The sequence below is a fragment of the Calypte anna genome, chromosome Z (assembly GCF_003957555.1).
Source record: "Calypte anna isolate BGI_N300 chromosome Z, bCalAnn1_v1.p, whole genome shotgun sequence".
Classification (NCBI taxonomy): Eukaryota; Metazoa; Chordata; class Aves; order Apodiformes; family Trochilidae; genus Calypte; species Calypte anna.
Genome location: NC_044274.1, coordinates 5164374 through 5190000, shown reverse-complemented (window position 1 = coordinate 5190000; position 25627 = coordinate 5164374). Strand labels below are relative to the sequence as shown.

At 42.6% G+C, this 25627-nt stretch overlaps 1 protein-coding gene across 3 annotated transcripts in view; it reads left to right on the top strand.

Annotated features, from left to right (window-relative positions):
• The window catches only part of SETBP1 (SET binding protein 1), a 260092-nt gene that overhangs the window by 31430 nt on the left and 203035 nt on the right, over nucleotides 1-25627 (top strand). For all 3 annotated transcript variants that reach the window (XM_030466771.1, XM_030466768.1, XM_030466770.1), the window contains one exon: nucleotides 18527-18610. In XM_030466771.1, the coding sequence (XP_030322631.1) occupies nucleotides 18527-18610 (84 nt within the window). The remainder of the gene's footprint in view (nucleotides 1-18526; nucleotides 18611-25627) is intronic.

Here is a 25627-nt window from a genome sequence, read left to right as displayed (position 1 = left end):
GGTCAGAGATTTGCACCCTCTCTGCTGCTCCCTCCCAAAAATTGCATTAGTGGGATCTGGCACAAGTTATCTCCCCCCCTCTTTTCATCCTCCCTGCCAGCCTCAGTCAGCTCTTGGCTGTATAGGTTTGACGGTAAAGGCCAATGGATTAGCCTAGGGAAGGGCCAAAGGTTAAATGAGCGGGGCTAGGAGCATGCAAAGAGCTACGATTGAAATATTTGCTGAATGCTGACAGGCAGCAGAATAGGGGCAGACAAGTGGCAAATTCCTGTTTTCTCCTTTAATTGAGAAAATATTTTGAGTGGTATTCAGGCACACTGCAAATCAAGACTCTGAGAAAGTCAGCCAGCCAGGGAGAGGAAGGAGGGCAGGACTCTGGTGGAAAGACCATTCCTGCTAAACCTGTTTCCAAAAAAGTTTACACTTAGCTCATGGAAATCCCTGGAGCCTGATGCTTAACATTTGTTTAACTCAGTAATTTTTCCCATGCAAGTGCACTGTCAAAATACTCCTCCTCTGAATTCAAAATATCTCCCAAGAAGAATTTGCTCCATTCCTGATGGTTTTGCAGCTACAGAAATTTGCTTTACAAATATGTCTTAATTGAATGGAAGTGCTATCATGAAAAATTCTGGGTGATGTAAGGATGCAGCTATCATCTACTGGTCAGGAGGTGAACAAGCAAATGAGACCTCATGATGTGCCTATAAAACATAGCAACTACTCCCTCAAATATGTTCAGCTGTAGAATGGATAAGACTCAGTTGTGTTTCAAGTGCATTTGAGGGGTGATGCCTGGATGCTCAGACAGAACTTCTGCAGTCATTGGGAAAGTGAAGGGAGAGAAATTGTCTGGTGCATCACAGGTTGGCTGCACCAAATCCTGCATCAGCCCAGCCATCTGCATCATTTTTTTGCTCTTCAATGGGGGTGGGAAGCTTGGGAAAAGGAAATTCCAGCCTGATGTGGCCAAAATCAGATGGCCTTTCACACCCTGACATTGTCCCCCAATGGGTGACTTAATCCTGCACATCCCCTCTGCCCTAAGCCTCCTGCCTGCCCTTTCCACAAATGCTCCTACTAAATCTGATAATGTACTGAGAAGGTTTCAATTAACTTAATTTCCTTCTTACTGCAAAATCTGTGTTTAGTTAAGGAGCTCTGGAAGAGGGGAAGGATGTAAAAAGAAGCAGTTCCTTGAGCCAAAAAGCAGCATGAGGGTCAGTGGAGTTTACATTTGTTTCTATATGCTCATGTTGTAAAACTGGCTTTAAAATGTTTTCTGGAGAATGCCACAGCTGCAGCAGAGAAGGGTTTTGGCAGGAGTGTATCCTATTCATGGCCAGCATGTTGCATTGCATTTGGGCCCTCAAAATCTTATGTTCTCCTTAAAGATACCCAAGAGGCAGTCAGGAGATTTTTTTGTGGTCAATATGTACTAGGTTAAAGCTTTGGTGTTTATCAGCAGGTTGAAAACTTTGCTGTCAAGTAAAGAGAAGGAGAGCTTGCTTTGCTCTGTGGATCATCTTCAGATGAGGCATGCTGAGGTCTGCCAGGGTTCCCTTCTGCTGGTCTTTTCTTATAGATGGCCCTGCAAAGGGGGTGACCACATCGGGTTGATACTTCTGTTCTTGGAGCACGGCAAATGATGGTTCTTTTTTAGGTTCACAACCATAAAGCCTCCAGTCTATTGTTGGGCTGCTCAGAGCTGCAGGCTTGTACCTTGATTCAGGAGTGCTTTAGTACGAGTCCTGCAGTGAGAGGAGGCAGCATGACCACCACCTGACAGAGGGGAAACTGAGGCACTGACATACCTCCTCTCTGTGTAATGCTCTGTATTAGCAAGAACTGAAAGTGAGGTCTTCCCCTCCCCCCTGTCTCATTCAGCCACAAAACCATCCTCTTGCCTTTAAATCACGGGTCTGTCTTGACCTTCCCGTACCCCCTTCAGTTGCTGCCCGGGTTGGACAAGAGAGAACAAAGTGACGCTTGTTTGCCTCTTCCAAAGAGCTCACTCAAGCAGGTGATTGTCTTGCCTCGTTTTTCAGTCCCAAAACAAAGTGGTGAAAGTGTTGTCCTGGGATGTAAAACATCCAGTATATTCCCCCCGGGACTGGATTTTCTCTTTCTGAGTGCAAGTGGCACTGAAAGGAAAAGAGGTCAAAATTACAGGATACAAGGAATAATTCCCAGGTGCTGAAATTAGGAGCAAGATGTGAGCAATCGTCCTCTGTGCTCCTCACAAGGCAGGGAGCAAAGAAGCTTTAATGGCTTTAGCTGCAATCACTGAAGAGCTGATCCTTTATTTGCAACCCTGCCAGAAAAAGCTGAGTGAGAGGATGAGAAGTCAATCAAAATCAGTTAAAAACTCCTCATTGTTTATTTGGCTTGGGGATGTCGAGAGGCCAGCGGATCTGAGGCCAACATGAAACCACATCTTGCATCAAGGACTGTGGTTCTCAGCCATGAACCCCTGTTCACCTCCAGCAGGAAAGCCTCTCCTTTCTGTGTCCAGCAAGAGAGGGTTTTTCTCTGTGTGTGTGTGTTTTGGTTTTGGGTTTTTTTAAAATTTATTTTAATTTTAATTGTGTGTATTTTCAGCACATGTACTGCTTCACATTTGCATGACAATCTGGATCTCAGAGTCCAAAGCGGTTTGGGCGTCAAAGTCCAGGTGCATCCAGTATGCAAGCCAAGGAAATGTAAATATGAATTTTGTACTTAAAATGAAAATACCAAGCCATTACACATTCTCTGTTCTGATCTCCCTCTCTTTAAACCAGCCGTATGGCAACACACTCCATCCTCCATGGTACAGGAGGTAGTTCCTAAGGTCTACAGAGCATTTTGGACCCCAAAATGATATATCTCAGAGTTGTTTAATTTTATTTGGCCCACTCTAGTTTCTAGTAAAAATGAGAGACGTTAAAAAAAAATTGAGTCAGCAATGCTTTTGTGTTTTGTTTGAATTTGAAACCCCAAAAATGAAAGGAGTTTTTGTGTGACAGACAGGAAATACAAATTGAAACTAAAAACGGGACTTGAAAAAGCACAAGAGAACTGGGAACTCTGAGCTCATCCAGGGTGTCTTCAGCTGTAACAATCTGAAGGTTGAGCTCACCCCAAAATTACAAATCAAACTTTTTCATTAAACAAAAAGAGAAGACCTTGCCTCAGGGGAGCAGGGGATCAATGGGTCTGGTCACCTCAAAAGTTTTAGTTTAAAACAATACCAATGATATCAACCCCTTTTAGCATAGGTTTGGTTTGGTGGTGGTGGTGGGGTTTTTTGTTTTTTTTTATTGTGAGGAGAGCCAGACTGCATTGGATATCAGTTTTCAGGGGAAACTGAGGCTCACAGCTGTAACTTGAGTTGCCACAGGTTATTTATACATGGCATTGCTGTTCTAAAAAGCTTAAATTTCACAATTTCCAGGATAGTGCTTTATCTTCCGTAACATGTTTCTTCAGGGTTGTCTACTCAGTTGCTCAGGACTTTATGTTGGGAAGAACCAGCTTCTGACCAGACATTTAGAAACTTGCCTCCATCACAAAGCAATATTTATTTACTTTTTTTCTTCCTCACATGTGGTTTTTGGTTCTCAGTGGCTCATTTCTCTGGAGGAGGTTAAAAGAACCTCCTGCCAGACCCATGACACAGAGTTTCAGAGAAGAAGTGACCAAAACCAAGTCTGGCTAAATGTCATGTTTGGATGTTTGTAATCTGACTCAGAAGCCCAGACCTCAATTTTAATCTTCTCAGATGAGTGGATGGGAGGCGTGGGTGATAAGAGTTAAAAGCAGTACATTTTCTGTCATCTAGGGTCCAAAGAGAGGATGTTATATTACAGTAAGGATTATCAACACTATGATATTAATTCAGTTGCTTGCCTGTTTGTTCCTTCCCAATTCCTACATGACACTTTGATGTATTTGGAATATTTTAAGAATTCTAGATATGCTTCATCATTCCCCCACTGACTTTTCCTGCTGCTCTTGAGGAGAACACAATGAACGGGTGTATCATAGAATCACTGAATCAGACAGGTCAAAAAGGACCTCTGAGATCATCAAATCCAACCCTTGGTCCAACCCTTGGTCCACTTCTGCCATGGTTCCCAGACCATGGCACTGAGTGCCACATTCAGTCTCTTCTCAAAAACCTCCAGGGACGGAGAACCTACCCCCTCCCTGGGCAGCTCATCCCAATGCCTGATCAGCCTGTCTGGAAATAATTTTTTCCTAATATTCAACCTAAACCTCCTCTGGCAGAGCTTAAGACCATGCTGTCTTGTATTCCTGATAGATGCCTGGGAGAAGAGACCAACCCCCAGTATAAGTGAAAGTGAACATCATATGTGAAAAAGATGGTGAAATAAGAGCAAGAAGAAAAGTTTGGGAAAGCTTGATAAGTTGGACTGGAAAGATCTCCCTTGGACTTCAGACAAAAAGAAAGTTGTCCTTGCTTCTAAAAAGTATAATTCTTTTGTCAAAGAATGAAAATCTGCAGAAATCAGTGTGTTTCAGGCTTCAGACATCCACAGAAAAGTCTGCATTGCCTTCAGGGAAAGTAAATGAAAATAAAGCAGCTTTTTTGAAAACATTTGGCTAGATACATGAGATTATTACTTGAGGGTTTTCCTATTTGCTTGTTTGTTTTCTAAACTGACACCATTGCTAAACTGGGTCCAAAACTGATGATTTAAGAACATTCAAGTTGCTCCCACTGGTTTGATTTAGGCCTCTGGAAGCCCAGGCAGGCCAGGGAGGATGCTGTCTCCAGCAAGAAACCACCACACCGCCCTGCCCTTGCTGTTCCTCCCCGTCTGCCCCCAGCGCCTGCTGGGAATTAAGGGACTTTTTGTTGTACTTTTTCTCCTCCACCACAAATTAGGCTTCCTGACCAGCTGCTGGATGTCTTCTTGTGCTCTCCATCAACTTGCCTATTACCACTCCAGTTCCTGTAATTTTAAGTCCAGCTCTTTCAGTGGTATAAAACACAAGAAACCCCACAGGGCTTGTCTTTCCTTTCTCTGGCTAACAGTGTGTAGGCTTAGGTCTAGTCTGAAGTAGTGAATTTGTCACCCACTACAACTCAGAGCCTTGGAGATTTTTTGGATTTCCCACCTGGTGCTGAAACAGCTGATATGGGGAGCTGAGGAAATCAAGCAGCCTTAAAACACCTGTGAGAGTTAGAACCACCAGCTAAGACAAGCACTGGGGACTTGCACCAACACTCATCTGCTGTGCTCAGGTGTTCAGGCTGCCCTTACATCTTTAATTCTTCATACTAGTAATGTGGTTGGGTTTCCTAGGTCAACAAACAGATCACAGCATCCTGTAGCAATAGTCCCAGAGGGTGTTTCTCCTCTTGCTGGCAAGGTTAGGCATTGAGAAAGCTCCTCATTAAGGGTAACAGAAGTCCTTTGGCCTTTGATAGACTAAAATGGGGAAAAAGAATCCTCTGGGTTTCACTGCTAGTGGTCTTTTAAATTTCTGCTGTCAGCTGAATGGTCCAGATCTTGACAGATTCATATGTCTGAAGCAGTCTAGTATTTGAACTTTTGAAGACCTTAGGTTCTGTTGCTGTAGATCAGGGGGTCAGAGCCATGCACATGTTAGATTAGAGGAGACCCTGGTACTGGTTTGGAGAACTTCCCTCAGGCTCCATGAAGAAGTCCTGTAAAGAAAAAAATTCTTGTCTTTAAACATGGAAGGATAGATACAATCCCAGGGAGTTAAAGGGACCTTCCAAAACCAGCAAATTCACAGAGGAAAAACAAATCTAGGACTCCAGAATTTCTCAGCACCACACCAATAATGTAGTCATGAGAGGACAGCATCTTCCCATAGCCCACCATGCAGATACAATTATATTTTGGAACCTCAGTACAGTGACAGGAATTGTGAAAGATGTGTTTCCAGAGTGGCTTGTTGCTTAAAAACTCCAGTCAGAGATGTGGAAGATGGCATCTGCTGGTCCTTGACCTGCCACAGATGTCGTTTTGAGCTCAGACACATCAGGGGATCTCCCACAACATTCTCTGGAACACATTGTCTGCTCATGTCTTAGATAAGTGTATGCTTCACTGGGAAAAAAAAAAAAAACCAAACAGGGTGGATGGCCAGGCCCAAAGGGTTGTGGTGAATGGAATTAGATCCATTTGGTGGTCAGCGACCAGTGGTGTTCCCCAGGGCTCAATATTGTGCCAGTTCTGTTTAATGTCTTTATCAGTGGTCTCGATGAGGAGATCAAGTTCACCCTTAGTTTGCGGATAACACCAAGCTGAACAGTGGTGTTGATCTGTCTGAGGATAGGAAGGCTCTGCAGAGGCACCTTGACAGGCTGTATCATTGGGCTGAGGCCAGTGCAACAGACTTAGGGAAGAGTGGCTGGAATGCTGCCCAGTGGAAAAGGACAACACCTGGCTGAATGTGAGCCAGCATGTGCCCAGGTGGCCAAGAAGGTCACCAGCATCCTGGCTTGAATCAGCATTGGTGTGGCCATCAGGACCAGGGTAAGGATCATCCCTCTGTACTGAGCACTGGTGAGGCTGAATGCAGGGGTCAGTTCTGGGCTCCTCAGGACAAGAATGACATTGAGGGGTTGGAGTGTGTCCAGAGAAGGGCAAGGGAGCTGGGGAAGGGTCTGGAGCAGAAGTCTGTCCAGGAGCAACTGAGGGACCTGGGAGTGTTCATCCAGGAGCAAAGGAGGCTTCTGGCTCTCTAAAAGGAGGTTGAAGCAAGGTAGATGTTTGTGTCTTCTCACAAGTACTAAGTGATAGGATACAAGGAGATGGCCTTCAATTGTGACTGGGGAGGTTTAGGTTGTATAGAGGAAGAATTTCTTCACTGAAAGGGTTGTCAGGCCCTGGCTCACGCTGCCCAAAGGAGTGGTGGAGTCCCCATTCCTGGAGGTACTTAGAAACTGTGTAGATAGGGTGCTTAGAGACATGGTTTAGTGGTTGGCTTGGCACTGTTAGGTTATGGTTGGACTTGATCTTAAAGATTTCTTCCAAGCTAAATGATTCTATGATTCTATGATCATCTGAGGTGTGGACTCCAGGGGGCTGCACCAAGTTCAAGAGCTTGGATGCTTTTTGCTCAGTCTCTTCCAGCTCCCACACATACAAACAAAACCTCCGGATACTCCTTTCCTCAAATCTTCCCAGTTTATGATACCTCGCTCCCTTCCCATTGACTTTGCTGTTCATCATTGTAGCTAATTGGGTAATTCTGATTTAAGAGTGTATTGGACAGATTGCATTCGACACCCTTCCCCTTTCCTTTCCATCATGTTCCTCTAGAATAATGTAAGATAATAATTGGAAAGTCTTCTTTTGTTTAAAAGAAAATCTGAATGGTGGAATCAGATTTATTGCTGGCTCCATGTGCTTTTCTGTTCATTCAAACATCTTCTCACTGTAGTAATACCAAATAAAGACTGAGGAACTTGACCCAGCAGGTGCCAACTCTTAGGAATACAAATGTTCAGCAGTCGGAAATATCTCTGTTGCATCAGTGCTGTGGAAACAATTAGGTAGAGGATAATGGATGGGCTGCAGTAAGACAGAAGGGAATGACTCCACGGAGGTTCTTCATGGTGAGATCATAAACCACAAGAGCAGAGCATGGATGGGCTGGTGGTGTCAGCTGAATCCTGTGATGGAATTCATCCCCTTGCAGAGGGCTTCTCTTCAACTGCTGTTGTCATTGCTGATTTTAACAGTTCCCAAAGTAGGAGCATCTGCTCTAGAATGAGGGAATTTAGGTGAACTATTGGTTTCTGTTTCCACTGTCACAAAGATTTTGCATTCATAAAGTATTTCTTCCTTTCTGAAGGCTGCACCATTGTGCTTGGGTAGGCAAAGAGTTGGTCTTCACCTGTAAAGACAGAGCACAATTGCTGGAAAAATCAACATGTCCTTTGCTCTGTGGCATGTTACATGTTTACAGGTGCAGATGTAGTTGTAGAAAAATGGAAAGTTTTAGAGAGAAAATGTTCTTTTGGCTTGACAGTTGCAAGCAGAAAAACACTCAGGCATGATAACACTTGAGCTGCTCAGTTTTGGTCTTCAGTAGAGTCAGGCTGCAATGGGAAAACATAAGTATGAATGGGAAGGTACCATCTTCAGTCAAGATCCTCTCTTCTTCTCCTCTGTGTTTGTGAAGGACTGAGGTATAGACACTTTGAAGAGGCTCTTTCCCTGATGGTCTGTGCAGCAATACATTTAGTTCTGGGAAACACCCCAGCCTTCTCTGTGCCCACAAGCAACTTTTGCTCCCTCAGTAAGAGGAAGTCTGTTTTTCCTCCAGGGCTGCCTCTCCCCACCAGGGCTTCCCCACCATGATCTCATGGAGCTCTAATGGTGATTACCACCATCTTATGGCTCAGTGGTGCCTGCCTTGAGACAAACCAACTTCATGGCTTCTGATACCTATCTCAGTGTAAGGGGAAAAAAAAAAAAAAAAAAAAAAAAAAGCAGCAAAAGGTATTGTAAAAGCAGTTTTCTTACTCCCTTTTCATTTTCTTTCTCCCCAGCCTTCCACAAATGTTTGTGGATGGTGAGACTTGCAGATTCTTGAGCTACACTTTTTACTTTCTCCTTTAAAAAAAAGAAACACAACACCACAATCTCTGCACTCAGCACCTTGCAGGGCTAAAAACTTCTGTATTTAGAGGAGCAGCAAATAACAAGGTTTTTGGGTTAATTTTGCTTTTTCTCTCCTGGTTTATTCCCTCCTCCCCTTTCTTTTCCTCTCTTTTTGAAATGTCAGTAGCAGGGAAGACTTGTAACTCCTCCCAAACCAAGCCACCTCTCCTTTCTGTATTAAAACAAAACAAAAAAAAAAAAGTGATTTGTAAAGTTAAGGAAAACCACAGTCCAGCAGCACAGTTGTGCTCTGAATTGGAGGGGTGTTTTTCCAGCCTGGTTCAGGAGATGAAGATCTCCCTTCACCACCTCTGGCTGGAGGTTTCCCAATGGGAAGCTAGCTCCTTGCTGGAGCACTGTGCCTTCTTGCCAGAGGAGTTGATCTCTGTGAACAGGTTAAATAAACAGGACCATGTTTGGGTTAATTGTCACTGGTTCTGCTGCTCTCCATTACTGATCTTATCCGGGAGCCTGGCCAAGGAGCAGATGCAAGAGACAGCATCACCACCTCCCTCTTCGTCCTCATTGTGCCTGGCTTTATCCTTCTCCTTCTTCTCCCCTCAGCTCCCCTTTTTTCTTTTACTGTTTCTTGTTGGCTTGCCCCCCCGCCCCCCTCTTTTTTTTTTTTTTTTTTTTTTTTTTTTTTTTTTTCTCCCTTTGGCTCAGCAAATAGGCCAGATGGCTGTGAGGGGAACAGACAACAAGTGAGCCATGGCATATGGGCAGCCTGTTTAATTTCAACTCCTGTTGGGAAGTAGCTCGCAGGGAAATAAGTTACAAAAGCAAAAGAGGAGGAGGAGTGTGTGTTGAAGAGGAGGGGCAGGAGGAAGGGGTGACCCTTTTTGGGATGAAGCAGCCCAGCCAAGGAGGTCTGGGGCGAAGGAGACCAAAGCCCTGGCTGCATTCCTGACACAAAGCAGTAAATTAGCTGTTTCCGTGTCAGTTTGTGTAGGCTGCACATGGGGAGGAAAGGTGGAGATGTCTGTCCTCGATCAAGGAGGAGGAGGATGTGTCTCAGATTTCCAGCTCGCCCACCCTCCTCCAGACAAACTTCAGCCATGCTTAGGAGCTGAGAAGGGATGCTGAGAAGTTTGTCCAGCTGTAGGAGAGGAAACATGTTGCCTGTGATGATTATAATCTGTGCATATGGTTGCATATGTTAATCTAACACTTTACTTGGTGGTATTAATGTAAGATCATCCACTGTGGACTTCTTTGTATCAAAAGGCATGACTTTTGAAGTTTTGTCATGAAACTAAAAAAAAATTTGACACAAAAGGCAACTTAGTAACAACATAGTTTATATCTGTCCCTTTGCTTTTCACACTCATTTCTCTATTTTGCTTTTTGGATTCAGTATGTTAGCTATCAGCTTCTTGGTATTGATTCACATAGTTCATGCATTTTGGATTTTCTTGATTGCATACAAAGTGGGTCTTGCCTTGAATATGTCTCAGTGATTTAGGGACTAAACTAATTTCACTAAGTTATATATATGTGAGTCTTCTTGGCTTCATTTTGATAAACTAGGACTTTAGGAGACTGGGTGGGTGGGGGTGTAGGTGTACTTTTCTGAATTTTTATAAATGTATTGATTTTGTGTCAGCACTTCATGGAAATGTAGTTAAAGGTGCCTACACAATTTATGAACTTGAGTTTAATTCCCATTGATACTTAATGAGATTTGGGGTTCCTTGGTACAGACTGTCATCTCCTTCAGAGACATTTTTCAAAGTCTCCCATTTTGACAAACACCATTCTATTTTATTTTTTTCCTATCTGCTCATCTTTGATGGGAATGAGCATAGAATCCCAAAACAATCATCACTCATGTGGGCCATTTGGAGCTCTAAGAATACTGTTAGCATCCTGACTGTCAGAGTGGGACTCTGGCTTGATGTGCCTGTGGATGGTATTCAGCTGGGGGCTCCACGCTTGTGCTTGGCAGGGTGGTAAAACTCTACAAACCAATTTGTTTTGGAAATCTTGAGCCCTGTTGGCAGGATGCAGATCCTGGACCGTGGTTGTGCTCTATGCCTGCACAAAGAACTTTTTATATTACATTAATTCTGCAGAGAAGTTTTTATTCACCAGAGAGTCTGTGGAGGAAAGATTATGCATCACCAGCTTGGTGGAGCAGAATTTTAACTTCTAGCTCAGACATTCCTCTACTGATTAATTTTAACATGAAATAGAAATACAAGCCTCTGATTTATTTTTGAAATATTTAAGATAGATCGTTAAATTATTCAAATAGCAGAGTTTAAAGGAGGAAAGCAAGAAAAGAAAAAGAAAAAAAACAAACCAAAAAAACACCACAAAAAAACCCCAACAATTAAGCAGCTCATTCAAATAAGAGTTCATTTTTCCTGAATTTAAAAAACGTACATTTTGACTTGCTAGATATATGAAACAAAAAGTGTTCTTTCAGTGTGAAGAAAAGCATATTTTAAAACATAAGAATTTCAACCTTAATATTCTCCTAACAAACTTAACCTTGAGTCTTTCTCTGCCTGATCCCTGCAGACTCTGTTTCATCTGCATTGCTAGGAATTGTTGCAGCCCTCCATTGTTTTCTAACACTCATCTACCACATCTTCGGGCACTTGCCCAACCTGACTGTAGTTTTCCTCTTCCTAAGCCTCCAAAGGCTAAGTGAGAGGCTTTTGTCTTATTGTTGATAAACCAGGTGAGGACTTCTCCAGTCTTCTTGCTTGGTGTTTAGTATATCACCTTGTCTTGTATGTAGAGCTGAACTTCATTCCTTCCCTGTGCTGGAGAAAAAGCTTGTTGAATCTGCTAAACTTGTCTTTGCACAGTTTCCCACTGACATCTGGATAACATGATCACACAGTAAGAATAGAGCTGTCTTCTCAAAGGAGGAGATAGGGATCATGCTCATGCTCTCTGAGGACTCCAGAGCTGTGAAAATAATCGTGCACACCAGTGAAGTAAGGGGGAAGTAAAGCATTACAGTCTTTTTTTGAGGAGAGTTAAAATTAATTTCCCCACCTTCTGAGAATAAATGTGATGGAATTGCTGCTTCCTAAAGGAACATTTATTGGTTTTGGTTTCTGTGCACCTGAGTTTCATCAAATTTCAGAGAGATTACTGCTTACTGTGTGGCTCCCACAGCCATACCTGTGTGATCCTAAGATCAGGGTGACACCTTAAAAACAAAGGTGATTCGGCTCTGACACATATTCACTGAAAACGCATGAGAAATGCCCATCAAAATTTTCAGACAACTTTAGAAAATTTCTTCCCTTTCTCTTCATCTGCTCATGTCTTAGAACAGTACAGAAGCATTTTTCAAGACTGACCTCCTCAATTAGCACTCTGTCTTGAACTGGGCAGCTGAGGAGGAGGAAACTTGCACTTTTTTTTTTTTTTTTTTTTTTTTTTTATCTGTGTGTCTATATTATTCTTCTCCACCTGCCTTGAAAAGGAAGCTAATAAAAAGGATTTGCTTGCCCTTTTTGTTGCTGTAGGGGGAAGGGTGCCATTTGTGTGCTGTGCTACAAGACACATTCTGCAGGTGAAACAACCCCAGATGGGACCGTCCTACCCAGAGGGGGCAACTCCTGTAAACGAAAGCAGTTCTCTTTTTTTCCTTTTTGTAGGTTTGCACTGCTTTTGGGACCAGGTCCTTTGTAGCATGTAGGGAGTGGGCAAGCATTTATGGAGCAATCAACTCCATCGGCAGCAGCAATCGCATAATGCTTCAGCCTTTTGTAATAGATTTTGCAAGTGTGTGAGCTGAAAGCATGGCCAGGAGGGAAGGGAATGTGAAAGGCTGGGCTTTCTTTTTTTTTTTTTTTTCCTTGGAAAGAGCCTGTCTGAGTTCTTTTATGCTTTTCAGGCTCAGGAATGAAAGAGAGCGTGCGTATGTGCAAGGGCGTGCGCGCCTCTGTGCCCATACAGTGGCTCAAGTGGGAAAAAACCCCATTTGTGGTTCACACAGGAGGAATTTCTGATGGAGACAACAGTGCTAAGCAGAAAGGCACATCCTGAGCAAGTGAGGGGCATGCTCACGCGCACACACACATACACACACATACTCACTGGGCTCTCTGCATAATATGTGCAAAGCGCTGCCCTTTAATGAACGTAACCTATGGCGGCTGGGATGCAGCCGGTCAGACCTCACCATTAATAAACTGGGAACATTCTTCTCCTTTTTAGTCCCTTTCAATGCCAGCCCTGCGGTTTGATCTCCCTTGAATGCTGCTCCCCCTCATTTGGGGCTCCAATTCTGAGAAGATTTGGTGCATTGTTTGAGGTCACAGGATGTCGGATTGATTTCGAAGCTTTTGTATTGACTCCGGGCTCCTGAATGAAGCTGTCATGTGTGTCTGTGGTTGGCTAGCAGGCTGTCCGGCTGCAAGCTGTGCCTTCCTTTGTTGTTTAGGCCTCATTGAGCTGAGGGAAGAGGCTCATTTCAGGGTGATTTACCACCACCCAAACACCAGCTGTCTGTTGTACTGCCGCTTGCCTCCACCTTGGATTCAGTTCTCTTTTCTCTTCATCTTTCCCCTTTCTCCTCTCCCTCTCTACCCCTGTAGGCACTTGGGCATCAGTTTTTCAAGACGTGTGGATCACCCTGACAGAACAGGGTGAAAAACATAAACAATTAATATGCTGTTCTTCCTACTGTCATTTATGCACCCTTGGGGAGTGTTTTTAGGGTTGTAGTGCTAGATGCATGTTTTGATCTTGGTTAAAAAATGAACTATGACCCAAGGGGGGAAAAAAAAAATCCATGATGTTCTTCTTAGATTGTTAGTTAGTAGCCCAACACAGTGAAATGCAGTAATGATTTTCATTTAAAAATTACTACTAAATTCAGTGGCAGGACACCAGACAAAACTGCACAGTTGGACAGCCTACCTGGTGCAGGGTGTCAGAGGAGATGGCTGCAGTTGTTGGGATGCTTGGGTGGATGGAGAGTACTTAGAAAAAGACGACATTGTCTTCCAAAACACTTTTCATTCTTCAGCAGACACAATTGGTCATTGTGTTTGTGCAGGTATCATGCTGGAGAGTGATTTTGGTGATAGAAGACAGGAGAAGAAAAGGGAAGAGGTTATGAAGCACTGCTTAGCTCAGCTTCAGAAAGCTTTCAGGAAAGTACTTCTCTAAAGAGCCATGCTGCTCCAAATATGTGAAACACTTGAAAAAAGCCATTCCAGAAGTTTTGCTCTTCTCTAGGTTGCCTTGAGCCAAGGCTCAACTGTCTTTTCTGTACCTCATGTTTTACATGGGGGGGGGACACACAAACATTTGGAGGGTATTGCAAGGCAGCAGAGGTGGAGAGAGAACGAGCAGCTGAGAGACAGAGGACATGTGGAGAGCTTTGGGGGCGAAATTATTGCCACTACTTTTGGTGACATTGTTTAAAAGCAAGGAAGGCTGATGGGAACAGAGGAGGTCAGAGCCCAGCTGGACCTGGCAGTGGTCCTGCAAGATGCTCTGCTGAGCTCACCTTTGGGCTGCTCTTTCCAGCCACAGGGTTGGGAGGGCAGAAGGAAGATGGTATCCCCTGATAAATCCCAGCCAGTCCCTCCAGACCATAAAGCCTGGCATCTCCGTGGAGTCACACCAGTGTCATGTGCATTGTGTCTGACTCCTTTAAACAGTGCTAGCAGCTTGGTATGGAACCTCTCTTGAGAAAGGCATCAGTGCCAGGGCTTGCACAGTGATGATTTGCGTGTCTCCCTATGCATCTCCCAAAGCTGCTGGTGTGAAGCCCTCCTTTGACTTCAGGATTACACAGTTTGGTGTTTCTCAAGGTTAAAGCTAGCAACTGATCATCTCCTGTCACCCATGGAGCTAATTTAGCTTATTACTATTATTTTTCTTATTTTCTGTCAACTTTGACCAAGCACTGGAGCCCATGGTGCTAGGAGGAGAATGAGGCCAGTGGGGCTCTCTATAAAGAATGACGTAATGGGACCCAGGAACCTTGTTTCTCTTTGCCTTGGGAAGGAGCATGTCTGACAATGGGTGGGAGTCAGAAGAAGGTAAAATGAACTCCTCCAAGGGAAATTCTTGTGCCTACCTGCTCCTAAACCAGAGCACTGCATTAGGAGCACAGGATCATTTAGTACCAATACATCTGTGAGCTTTCAAGATCACTGTGCTCCTCCCAGACCTGTTGTTAAGGTGCCACAAAACACAGAAAGAATGCTCCACAAATGAAGACTGAACATCTATACCACCCTGAGAGATTAAGCTCCTTTCTGCTGTTTCCTCCTCTCCCTTCCCTGCAAGCATCAGGTGCTGCTGGACAAAGGAGGGAAGGGTGTATATGGAGGCAGCAACCACAGTATGATAGGCCCTGGCAAGGTGTTTTAATTTCTTAACAAACTCCCTGGGCACTAGAAACTGTAAAATAACATGCAGATAAACAAACAAAAACTCACTGACCCTTTGCACCCTGGAGGGCTCTGTTTCGGATTGCTGAATAAAAGCTGAAGTTGCATATGCATGTTTAATGTAACACGAGGCGTGTGCTGCAGAAAAGCGTGCTTTCTTCTAATCTGGTTCCAGACAGAAGCATCCAAACAGAAGCCCCTTTCCTTATCTCCACTGAACTGCCTCATGTATGCAAGGAAACCCCTGAATGACAAGGCCTCCATCTGCTCTTGAACAGAGTTGCGACTGGCTGCAAATGTTGTCCATATGCTTTTTTTTTCCCCTTGCCTTTCAGCTTAGCTGCCTAATGTTAGACACCTATCCCCAAATTAAACAACTGCTTATAATAGGCTTTCCTAAAAAAATAAAATAAAATAAAAAGAAAATAGAAGTAGTAGCTAATTAGCTACTACTATTAGCTAGTAGTGCTGTTTAACATCTTTATCAGTGAGACATGAATGGTGGGACCAAATGCACCCTCAACAAGTTTGCTGGTGACATGAAGCTGTGTGATGTGGTTGACAAGATGAAGGAAGGACATCCAGAGGGGCAATGCACAGGCTGGAGAGGTGGGCCCATGCCAGCCTCATGAAGATCGTCAAGGTCAAGTGAGAAATCCTGAACCTGGGTTAGGTCAGTCCCAAGCACAAAAAGATGCCAGGAGGAGAATGGATTTAGAACAGCTCTGAGGAGAAGGACTTGAGGGTCATGGATGATGAGAAGCTCACCAGGATCTGTAAATAAGTGCTGGCTGCCCAGAAAGCACCTATGTCCTGGGCTGCATTCCCAGCAGGGCCATGGAAGAGATTCCCCCTCTCTACTCTGCTCTTGTGAGACCTCTCTGTTTGCAGTTCTGTGTTCAGTTCTGGAGCACAGGAAAGTCATAGAGCTCTTGGAGTGAGTCTGGAGAAGGCCATGAGGGCTGGAGCAGCTCTGCTCTGTACACAGGCTGAGAGAGTTAAGGTTGTTCAGCCTGCAGAAGAGGAGGTTCTGGGGAGACCTTAGAGGACATTCCAGTACCTGAAGGGGCTATAGAAAACCTGGGAAGGGCCATTGACGAGAATGTGTAGCAATAAGGTAAGGGAGAATGGTTTTAAGCTGAAAGATGAGAGATTTAGATTAGACATTAGGAAGAAATTCTTTGTTGTGAAGTTGATGAACCCCTGTGCATTTGCAGCTGGAAAAAGAGCTGGAATTATTCATTCAGCACCTGGCTTTCAGTTGCCTTTTTAGGGAATGAAAGCCCCTATATTGTAATGCTAGAGGGAAAGAACAAACTAACAAGTTTTGGGTTCATATGTCCCTTTTGATATTAATTTTCCAAGAAATTGTATGCCATTCTTTGTTCAATGAAGGTGGTGATACTTTTCACTGGACAGGAGAACATGGCTGTGGGTTGTCATGAGCTCAGGTTGCACAAAAATATATCCTAAAAGCCAGAGAAAAAGGTCTAAAACTGGGAGGTTGTCCTTGGTCTGTGGTTTAAAAAGGGCTGGAGTGTCGTTTTCAACGTAAGGAGTCTACAGTGGATCTGGGATGAGTTAACCACTATCAAGTCATGTATGAAGTTTCCTAAACACAGGTGTATGTTGCTGCAACAGGCAGCCTAAGGTGTCCCGTTGCCTTTTAGGAATGTGTGGGACTCACTTAGGTCCTTTTGTATCTCTAACTTGTCTCATATACTGTGAGGTGTCTGGGAAGTCCCTTTGGTTAGACAGATAAATCTCTCCCTGTACCTCAGTTTCCTGTCTCTGACATAAGAACCAAATGCAACTGCTTTAAATTTAGCTTAAGCATTTCTTTCTGGGGAATGGTTTTCAAATTTCAGACATTACAGACCAATTACTAAGGGACTGTAGTAATGAGGCAAAGCAAAATACCTTTAATAAATGAGAAGCAACATGATAGGAAGTCAGTTGCAAGCAGTTTACTGAAAAACTTGAAATTTGACAGGTTGCAATCAACAGCACAAATATCAGGCATTTTGGTTAGGTATCAGGTGTAGGTACAGTCTTTTCTGTGGATCTTTCCCCTACTTTTAGAGGAGAAAAGATAATTTCTACACATTGTCTGACCTTGCTGTTACTTGTGAGAGATGCTGAGGTCACCAAGTAAGAGACCTCACCACACCTGGCAGGTTGTAGGCTCACTGAGCTGACCAGAAGTTTATCCACCTGTTTGTCATTCCTGCCACCAAAGGTCATCTCTCTGCTGTGTCCTGACACTGAACAATGGCTGCAATTCCTTTAATCATGCCCTTTTCCTTCCTCATCATTTAGGGCAGAGCACTTCCACTTGGCTAAATGCACTAACTGCTTTAATGTTGAAGTGTTCTTTTCCATATAAACTCACTCAGCTGAAATCTTGTGACTGTCCATGGCTGCACATGAGCAGATTCTCCCTCTGTTGCCCAGTAGATGCTGAGACTGTTTATTTTTCAGCAGTTGACAGAAACACTCTGAAAAAAAGACAACATCTTTGTGAGCATGTGTCTGTGGGAAAGCAAGTAATTATGATGGATTTGCAGGGACTCAACTGGGCTGTGTTACTGTGTGAGCTCAAGGAACTTCTAAACCAAACCTGGGATCCCAGCCCCTGTCTGCCGTGGTGATTAATCAAGACATCCAAGTCTGATAAGATCCAAAACCACAGTGGCAAATAACCAAAGCAATTAAAATTCTTCCAAGAAAAGAACCAGGTTAATGTGAGGGACCTTGCTGCTCCAATGATGATCAGTCAACCTGATGGTTTGTCAGTGAAAAGGAGATATTTGAACTAAGTATATTTCCAAAACTACTGGCTGTGAGCAAAAGAAGGGAAAGGGGACCCTGTTTCTTTGGAAGTCCCTGTTGGCCCCAGTGCTGTTTTATCAGCACAGTAGGGTCTGTGCCAGGATACAGCAGTGTTGAGTCAGGGTGGGCTTTTTAAATCTTGTCAAGGATTTGCCAGTATGAACCAGTTGTTGAAATGGGAGTGTAACACCTGTAGGCTTTATTTTTCCAAATTTTGCTGCATCTAGTAAGCACTAACAAGGTAATGATGAACAGAAATGCTGGTGCAAGAGCTTTATCTCAGTTCACTCCAGTTTTATAATTGTACTGCCTGAGTGTAGTAGACTCGTTCCTCTTCATGTATGTGCATGAAAACATGGGGTTAAAATAACCTGTTCCTTTTTAGCTTGTCTCGTTTACATTCCTACTGTGGATTTCTACACGTCTTCCTTTCCTTCTGCCCTTGTTTATGTGACATGGATGATGCTGTGATGTTTGGCCTTTGACAAAGTCTCTTTGGCATCTTGGGAAGTACACATAAATATGTGGAAGGGTATCTCCAAGCACTGCAGGGATTGACTTCCCTAATGTTTCTTTTTCCCTTGCCTCTGGCCATAAATACAAGTTTCTTGGTCTTTGGTTGTTCAGATTGTACCGATGTTTTTCTTGCTTTATCTCTTGTAGGGAAAAGTCATTGGAGATGCGAAACTGCTCATGAGTTGTGGTTGCAGAAAAGGGAAAAATGCACAAGTGAAAGACTCAGATCAGGTCAGTCAATATGTACCTTAACTGATGGAAATTAAAGAACACGTTAACATCTTATTGATTTGAACTGGGCTGTTGCATATCGGGGTTCCTTAACACAATCAGAGTCTTTGACGTGGCTGGCAATGATGCAGCATTAATGTTGTTATATTTGTTATTCGTAGAAAAACCCGCAAGCAAGATCAAGGATTCATTACACTAGGTGCTGGTAATGCCATAGCCTGACTTATTCCCATCTGATTTATTTATTCATTAATTCTGTTTCTTTATAAAAATCCACTCCAGGCAATGCCTTTCTTAAAGAATATTGCATTTTCATGCTGGCTAAATGCATGCAACCTTTGGTCTCATACTGTAGCTGCCTGGATGGGTGATAGCTACAGAGAAACGTGCCATTCATTGCATGCTTTTGTTCCAAAGTGACACCATCACAAGAACATTCTTTACTGAGGTTCCTCATGATAGACATGTAAAAGCTTGTTCACAAACAGAAAACTGGTGGCTGCATTTCAATATTCATTACTTGGAATGAACAGGCCCTTATTCTGAAATTGGTCAAATTGATGTCAGTGGGACCCCTTGTGGGGTACAATAATTCCAAGTCAGGTGGACTACACATGAATGACAGCCAGCTAGAGGTCTGTTCAGAGAGAGAAGAGATCTCTCTGGCTTTGCACTTACTCAGAGTTTGTCCCTCATTTTTCAGTTGTCACTTCTTTCTGGCTTCATAGCTAAAGGGAAATTTGAATCCATAGATCATTCACTCCAAAGCTGAAACAAAATTTAATTTGAGCAGGAACTTTTTATAAATCTTAGGTCATCTGATGTTAAATGAGGCAGACTGTAGCAGTTATCTCAAAGGTCAAATAACTTTGCTCTCTAAGGTACCTTGAGAACAACCTGTGACCAGGTAGAGATCTGAAGCAGATTCAGAAAGTGTTTGCAAAGCTCCAGAAACTCCTGGTATTTCACTGATGGGAAAAGGGATGAGTTCTCAGGAAGAAAAAAAAAATTGTTTTCAACATATATGTTCATCAGCTTTAATTATGATAATATCTCTGAACCTTGTTTGTTCATCATAGCTGAGATCTGAGAGCAGATCTAGCTATCATGTGGTGAATTCTGATGTGAGCAGCAGTGGTCACATTTATAAATGCTTTGTAGGACTAAATCTTGCATTGATGTTGCTTTTTTTTTACATTAATACTTTCAAAGTAACAAATGCATTGTCATGAGCCATACTATCAATTTACCACTGACACAAAGATTAATATTACTTTTTTTAAAGACTAGCTTCTCACTCTTTCAAATCGAAGTTAATTTTTTTCATGTTGAGGTTCCAATACATCAGGAGAAAAATTATTTAGAAATTAAACACTTCTACTGATTTTACTCTTTATTTTGATGCACTCTTGATTTACAATATGACAAGATCAGGGTCAGATCACTTGTAGAGGAGATTAAAAATTAAATGAGAACACCTTGTTTGCAGAGAGGTTTTACAAAACATCATCTCTAACAAACCGTAAGTGTTGGACCTAAAACCCATTGATGATTTTAATTACAGACTAGGCAATAGCTTTTGGAGGGAAAAAAACAATCCCATCCTCTTCAATGTTTTCTAGGACAGTAAAAACTTTTTATTTGCATTTGCTTTCTTTCTGAAATCTAATTTTTAATATCTACAGACTTATTTACCCTCTCAGACGCTCTTTTTTTGCTCGGCAACTTATCAGGCTAGTGCCTACTCCAGAGGCTTTAAAGCTCATTTGTTGTGCCTCTGTCAGTATTTGTTGGTCCTGTCAGTATTTCAGGGGACAGGAGGTGGATGGGGAGGAAACTAGCACAGGAGGGTGGGTGGCAGCATGGAACATTTGTCTGTGAATGCAGGACCTCAGCTCAGCTTATAAATTATCCCCTGGGCCTTGTAGATAAACACAGACTTGTATGGTGACATCGGCTGGGAAAGGCAAACACTTGCTGACGATTGTAGGCTAATCCTTCAGGACACTAATTGCCAGAAAACCAAGGAGGTGTTATTTTAGGAAGAGTTTGTTTCACTTTGTAAAGGGGAAAAACACTGCACTGTATTTAATTCTATTTGCTGGGTTTTGCCCCCTCCTCTCGTGCGCTGTCTCAGAAATTAAAGATTTATCTTCATTGTTATTGTTGGGGCTTTTCCCTTCTTTTTCTTTCAGTCTTTATTTGCATTTCCCCATGATGCCTTTATAAAATTGTGTGAAAATACAACTTAGTTTTCATTTTTTTCATGTGAAAACACATAGGTATGTGGATTTTCTACCATTAGCTACTTAAAGGCTGGTGGCTAACGAGCTAGTTTTCAGCTGAATTTTTGTGAATTTCTGTGAAGCTTTGCAAAGATTCTATTTTTTTTTTTAATTCTTTCAAATAATTTGGGAAACTGTTCAAAGATCCTAGACACAGTGCTCCACCAGTGAAAATCCCCAGCTGAACCAAGCCATGACCCCACTGCTGAGGATTTAATTTACTGGTATTTCTTCAGTATGCATCTGGAAGAGAAGGCACCTTAACCTCCTTGACCTGAGACCAGCTTCCCTGAGTCTGTCATCTAAAGGCACTTATCTGCATGGTATTTTCCATGGTGCAAGTCACCAGTGTGTAAATCCTGGCCCTGTCACTGTCGAGGGCACAAGTCCAAATAGGGTCACATGGGGCTGGGATTTCACAACAGTCACAAGGAACCCAACCTTTATGTTGGATTTGCACTAGGGCAGGAGAGCAACTGGTGTCGTGTGGCCTCTCAGCCCAAATCAGACTCTACAAGCTGAGGCAGAAGGGTAAGCAGTGCCATATAAATCCCACAAATGCTTTGAAAACCTGAAAAACAGCTGAGTGCACTGAAGAACTCGAATCCCTTCCTTCATGGATGGTCTTGATGGAGCTCTGAGTGGGTGAAACAGAATGACTGAGAGGAGTCCCAAAATAGGGCCACCTTTTGGCAGCAAAGCCTGTGTGTCCTTGGCTGCCATTGGCACCATTGCCAGTTGTTTGTGTGCTTTGTGTGAGTGAAATTCATCACTGCTCCAAGGCCCAGAACCAAGTTTTTGTACCACAAATGTCCTTCTGTAATTGTATGGCTCATAATATGCTCTTAAGAGTGGTTATTAGTTTCCCAGTAATTTATGCCTCCCCATAAATTATTTTACTGTTGCATATTATTTGAGGTGAGTTGCTGCATAAGAATGGCAATTGTGGACCAGAACTTCCTTGTGCTAAGTAGTATATTAACATAAAGCAGGAAAGATGGTTCCCAGGGTGTAATTTCTTTTGTGTACTTTCTGAGGAAAGAAAAATGTCATTTAAAAACATGAGGAAATTGTGTGGGTGTGGAAATAATGTGCCTGTTTGCAGGTATGCAGAGGTTGAGAACCAAAAGTAGCAGAGCACTCCATATTCTCAGCACATGCAGCTCTGCTCTTCTCAGAGTTTAATTGTATTTGTTTTCCACTGCTTCTCCCAAAAGGTAGGCAGCTCATCAATGTTTAACTTCTTTTACGCTTTGATATTTTTTTTCTTTTTTCTCTTTGTTTAACTTTTCTGGTGCCCTGTGTGAGCTCAAGTGTTACTGAGAAGTCAGATCCTCCTGTCCTTCTGTGTGTTTGTTTTTGGCTTTAATATGACAAATGTATGCCTCCTCTGGAAATGGTATCCATGCTGCAGAGTAATTATTTAGTGAATGGCAGATCCAGTTCATGTTGGCAAGGATCAGATTAATCATTATTAATCATGACCCCTCAGACAGTAACCTCATCCCTTGCCTAAGTGCTGGTCTTTATTAAGAAGTAATAGCTATTAAGGGGATGGCTGGGACAGTGCTCTCATTGCACCAGCACAGGGCTCAGGACTTCTGGCAGGAGACAGAGGAGCTCAGTTCAAAATTAAAAATAGACGCACATGGTCCACATTCCAGAAATGAAATAGGCAGCTTCCCCTGTGGGCTTCTTCAGCCTCATCTGAGTGTCCTCCTTTCCCCTGGAGCCTCCTGAGAGTTTGCCTCTTTCCAAAGGTTGAATTCAGTGTTGGGGATGAAATAATCTCTCCAATGTTTTTGTATGTGTTTGCTTTTAAAGCTTGGGTATAACTAGTATAACCTAGTGCATGTGTAGTCCTTGCAAGAATAATTTTTTTAGGCCTAGTGGCTGCAGCAGATTTCAGTACCACAGATGGCATTAGATCTCTGGGATTGCAGTTGTCCCAAGTAGATCCCAAACCAACTAACTTTTTGAGGATGTTGGGATTCTTTGGAGATACACTGTTCTGCTCTGTTGAGGTGAGGTATGCAGCACTGTTCACATCATGCACAAAGCTGTGAAGAGTGCATCTTCTCTCCCCATGTCACTGGACTGGGAATTGCAAGGCCTGTATATATATAACTATATGTATATATATATATTTATACATATGAAAAAATATTCTTCTTTATCACTTATGTCACTAGGGTTTTGAGTTGAGATGACTTTAATTCATCTTTTTCTGGTTTTCCTAGCACTACAGGTTCTTTTAAAGAAGCTGAGGTAGTGGTACCAATGGATATCATTCTTATTTCAGCAAAAGCAGTGACCTAAGTGCTGGATTGAAACCAGTTTACCAATCCCTTCTAACTCCCATCCCCTAAAACCTGCTGTAATTACTTTTAAAAATATTTTCATTGATAGTATGGAAATCCAGGACAAAAATCCTTTAGAAGAGAGTAAAGGAAAGAAAAATGTCTTTTTGTCTCCATCTATCTCTTCAATACCTGGAGGGTAGCAGTAGAAACTTGGAGGAAACCTGCTATAATCTTTTGATGTCTGCTAATGTTGTTGTGGGAGTAACATTGTTTAATGGTTGAAGGAATTTATTGAAGAATAAAAGTACCAGCAAAGACAAAGGGCGCAATACAAATTATCTGGTAAACCGCTGTCAAATTTTACGTGCTTAGGGCTACTGGTAATTTCCCGTCTTAAAAAACAAGGGGGAGACTTTGGAGGGGAAGGTAGGAGGCTGAAAAGTATATAAGTAAACCCACCTATTAGAATGCCTACCTGGCCTGATCCAAATTGTTTCAGGGCTAAGTAGCTTTGGCAGCCTGCACTGCGCTGTCTCTTGAGGGTATGGCAGGGCGCTGAGACCAGGTTTTGGAGAATCTGCCCTAGCTTCACTGGCTCTCCCTTGCATTCTTCCACTTGCCAGCAGGAAATGCACTGAAGCACGAAATAAGGGAGTGCAATGGCTCCCTCACTCTATCTGAGCAAGACTGGATCACACCCCCAAGGTTAATGTTTGTCTCTGCTAAAATAAATAACAGTAATAAAAATAAATGAAAGCATTGGCTAACTTGGTAATAGAAGAGCAAAGAAAGCAGGAAGAGAGAACTGAGTGAAAGTATTCTGTCCACCACCTTCTCATTTTCATGGCTGAGTTTGAATCTCTGCTTGAAAAATCATTGGATTCTGCATGGGTTATAAAAAGCTAAAACAGGAAGTAAACAAAACAAAACAAAACCCAACAAACGAAAAAACAAAAACAAAGAGAGAGGATCTTAAATGTCTGAGGTGTCTGGGCTGTAAATGCCCTTAAAGGTATTTTGTTTGTTGAATGAAATAAACTAAGTGGTCGTACAAAAACCATGGGACTATAGGAAACTGTCCTTGATCATCCAGTCCTTTGAGAACTCAGGCTGCTGTTAGATATAGCAACTATGATGAAAACAACTCATTTGGAACTGGCACCCACTAAAAAAAAGCATGTAACTGATACTATGCTCATCCCACAAATTAAGCTTGTACTTTCCAAAATGCACACCCATATAATCTTTCCTATTTTGCTCCTGCTGGTAGATCAGAGTGTTTTTCACCCCATAATATGATGATTGGCTTCAACAAGGTGGACCACCTTTGATTTTCTGTTCACCCACCACAATTTTCTTGCTACTGGTGATGCTGCAGGAGGAAGAATGTTCCACTTGGTAAACCAAAATGCTGGACAAAATTTAATTTCAGGAAACTACTTTAAAAGTTGTAAATATCTTCTCAGTGGGTTCTGACTGGGCAATACATATTTGAATGAGAGACTTACCAGCTGCCTTTTCTCTGGATCTTCATTAAAGCAGTTGCGCTTTGATAATGTTGAATCTAGTGCTAAGCATCTGTGTTCCCAGTGACTTGGAAAGTTTTTTTTGTTTCATTCATCTGTTGTGTAGAAATGAAGCAGTTGTGAAATGGAAGTTGGGCAGGTAAGTCACCCTTCTTTGGATTTATGTAAATTTTGGAGAGATGACGTTATGAAAGAAACTTCCTAAATATAAGCCTCCGAACAAAAGAGATGGAGGTTATGGGTCTCCTTTGCAAGTTCAGCTGTAATAGATCTGTGATACAGTGGGTTATACCTCCTTTCATACAATGACATGGGTAAGCTGACATTTCTAATGAGCTTTCATAATCACCTATTTCCTATTCTCACTTATTTTATGAACAGTCCTGTACTCCCTTCAAGACCACCTTGTGGTCTCCTCTGATGGTTCATAATAATTTCAAAATGGGTTTGGCTTCCTGTAAAATGTAGCACAGTGTAGACTGAAGTCCAATCGAGCCTTTCCTTTCTGGAGGAAGGTGGGGACCAAAAAACTGAAAGTGCCTTTTTTTTTTTTTTTTTTTTTTTTTTTGGCAAGAAAGACTTCAGAAATAGCAATCAGCAATTTTTTTTTCTTTTCTTTTCTTTTTTTTTTTCTTTTCCTTTTGAGGCCATTCTGAATGCATGCTCTAACATGGTGTCCTGCCCCTGTTTGAGATGTAAAATTTAGGGCTCTGACCTTTTCTAGTGAGCAATGATCCCTTGGCTCTTTCCCTCCTCAGTTGGAACACTCAAGCCATGGCACTGATATTTTGTCCAGACTTTCATTCAGGAAATATATTTTGCCAACTGTACTTGATCCTGTGCCTTCAGTGGGACACATTATTCTTCACTTCCTGCCCTAAGTTGCTGTGTGATGCTACCTTG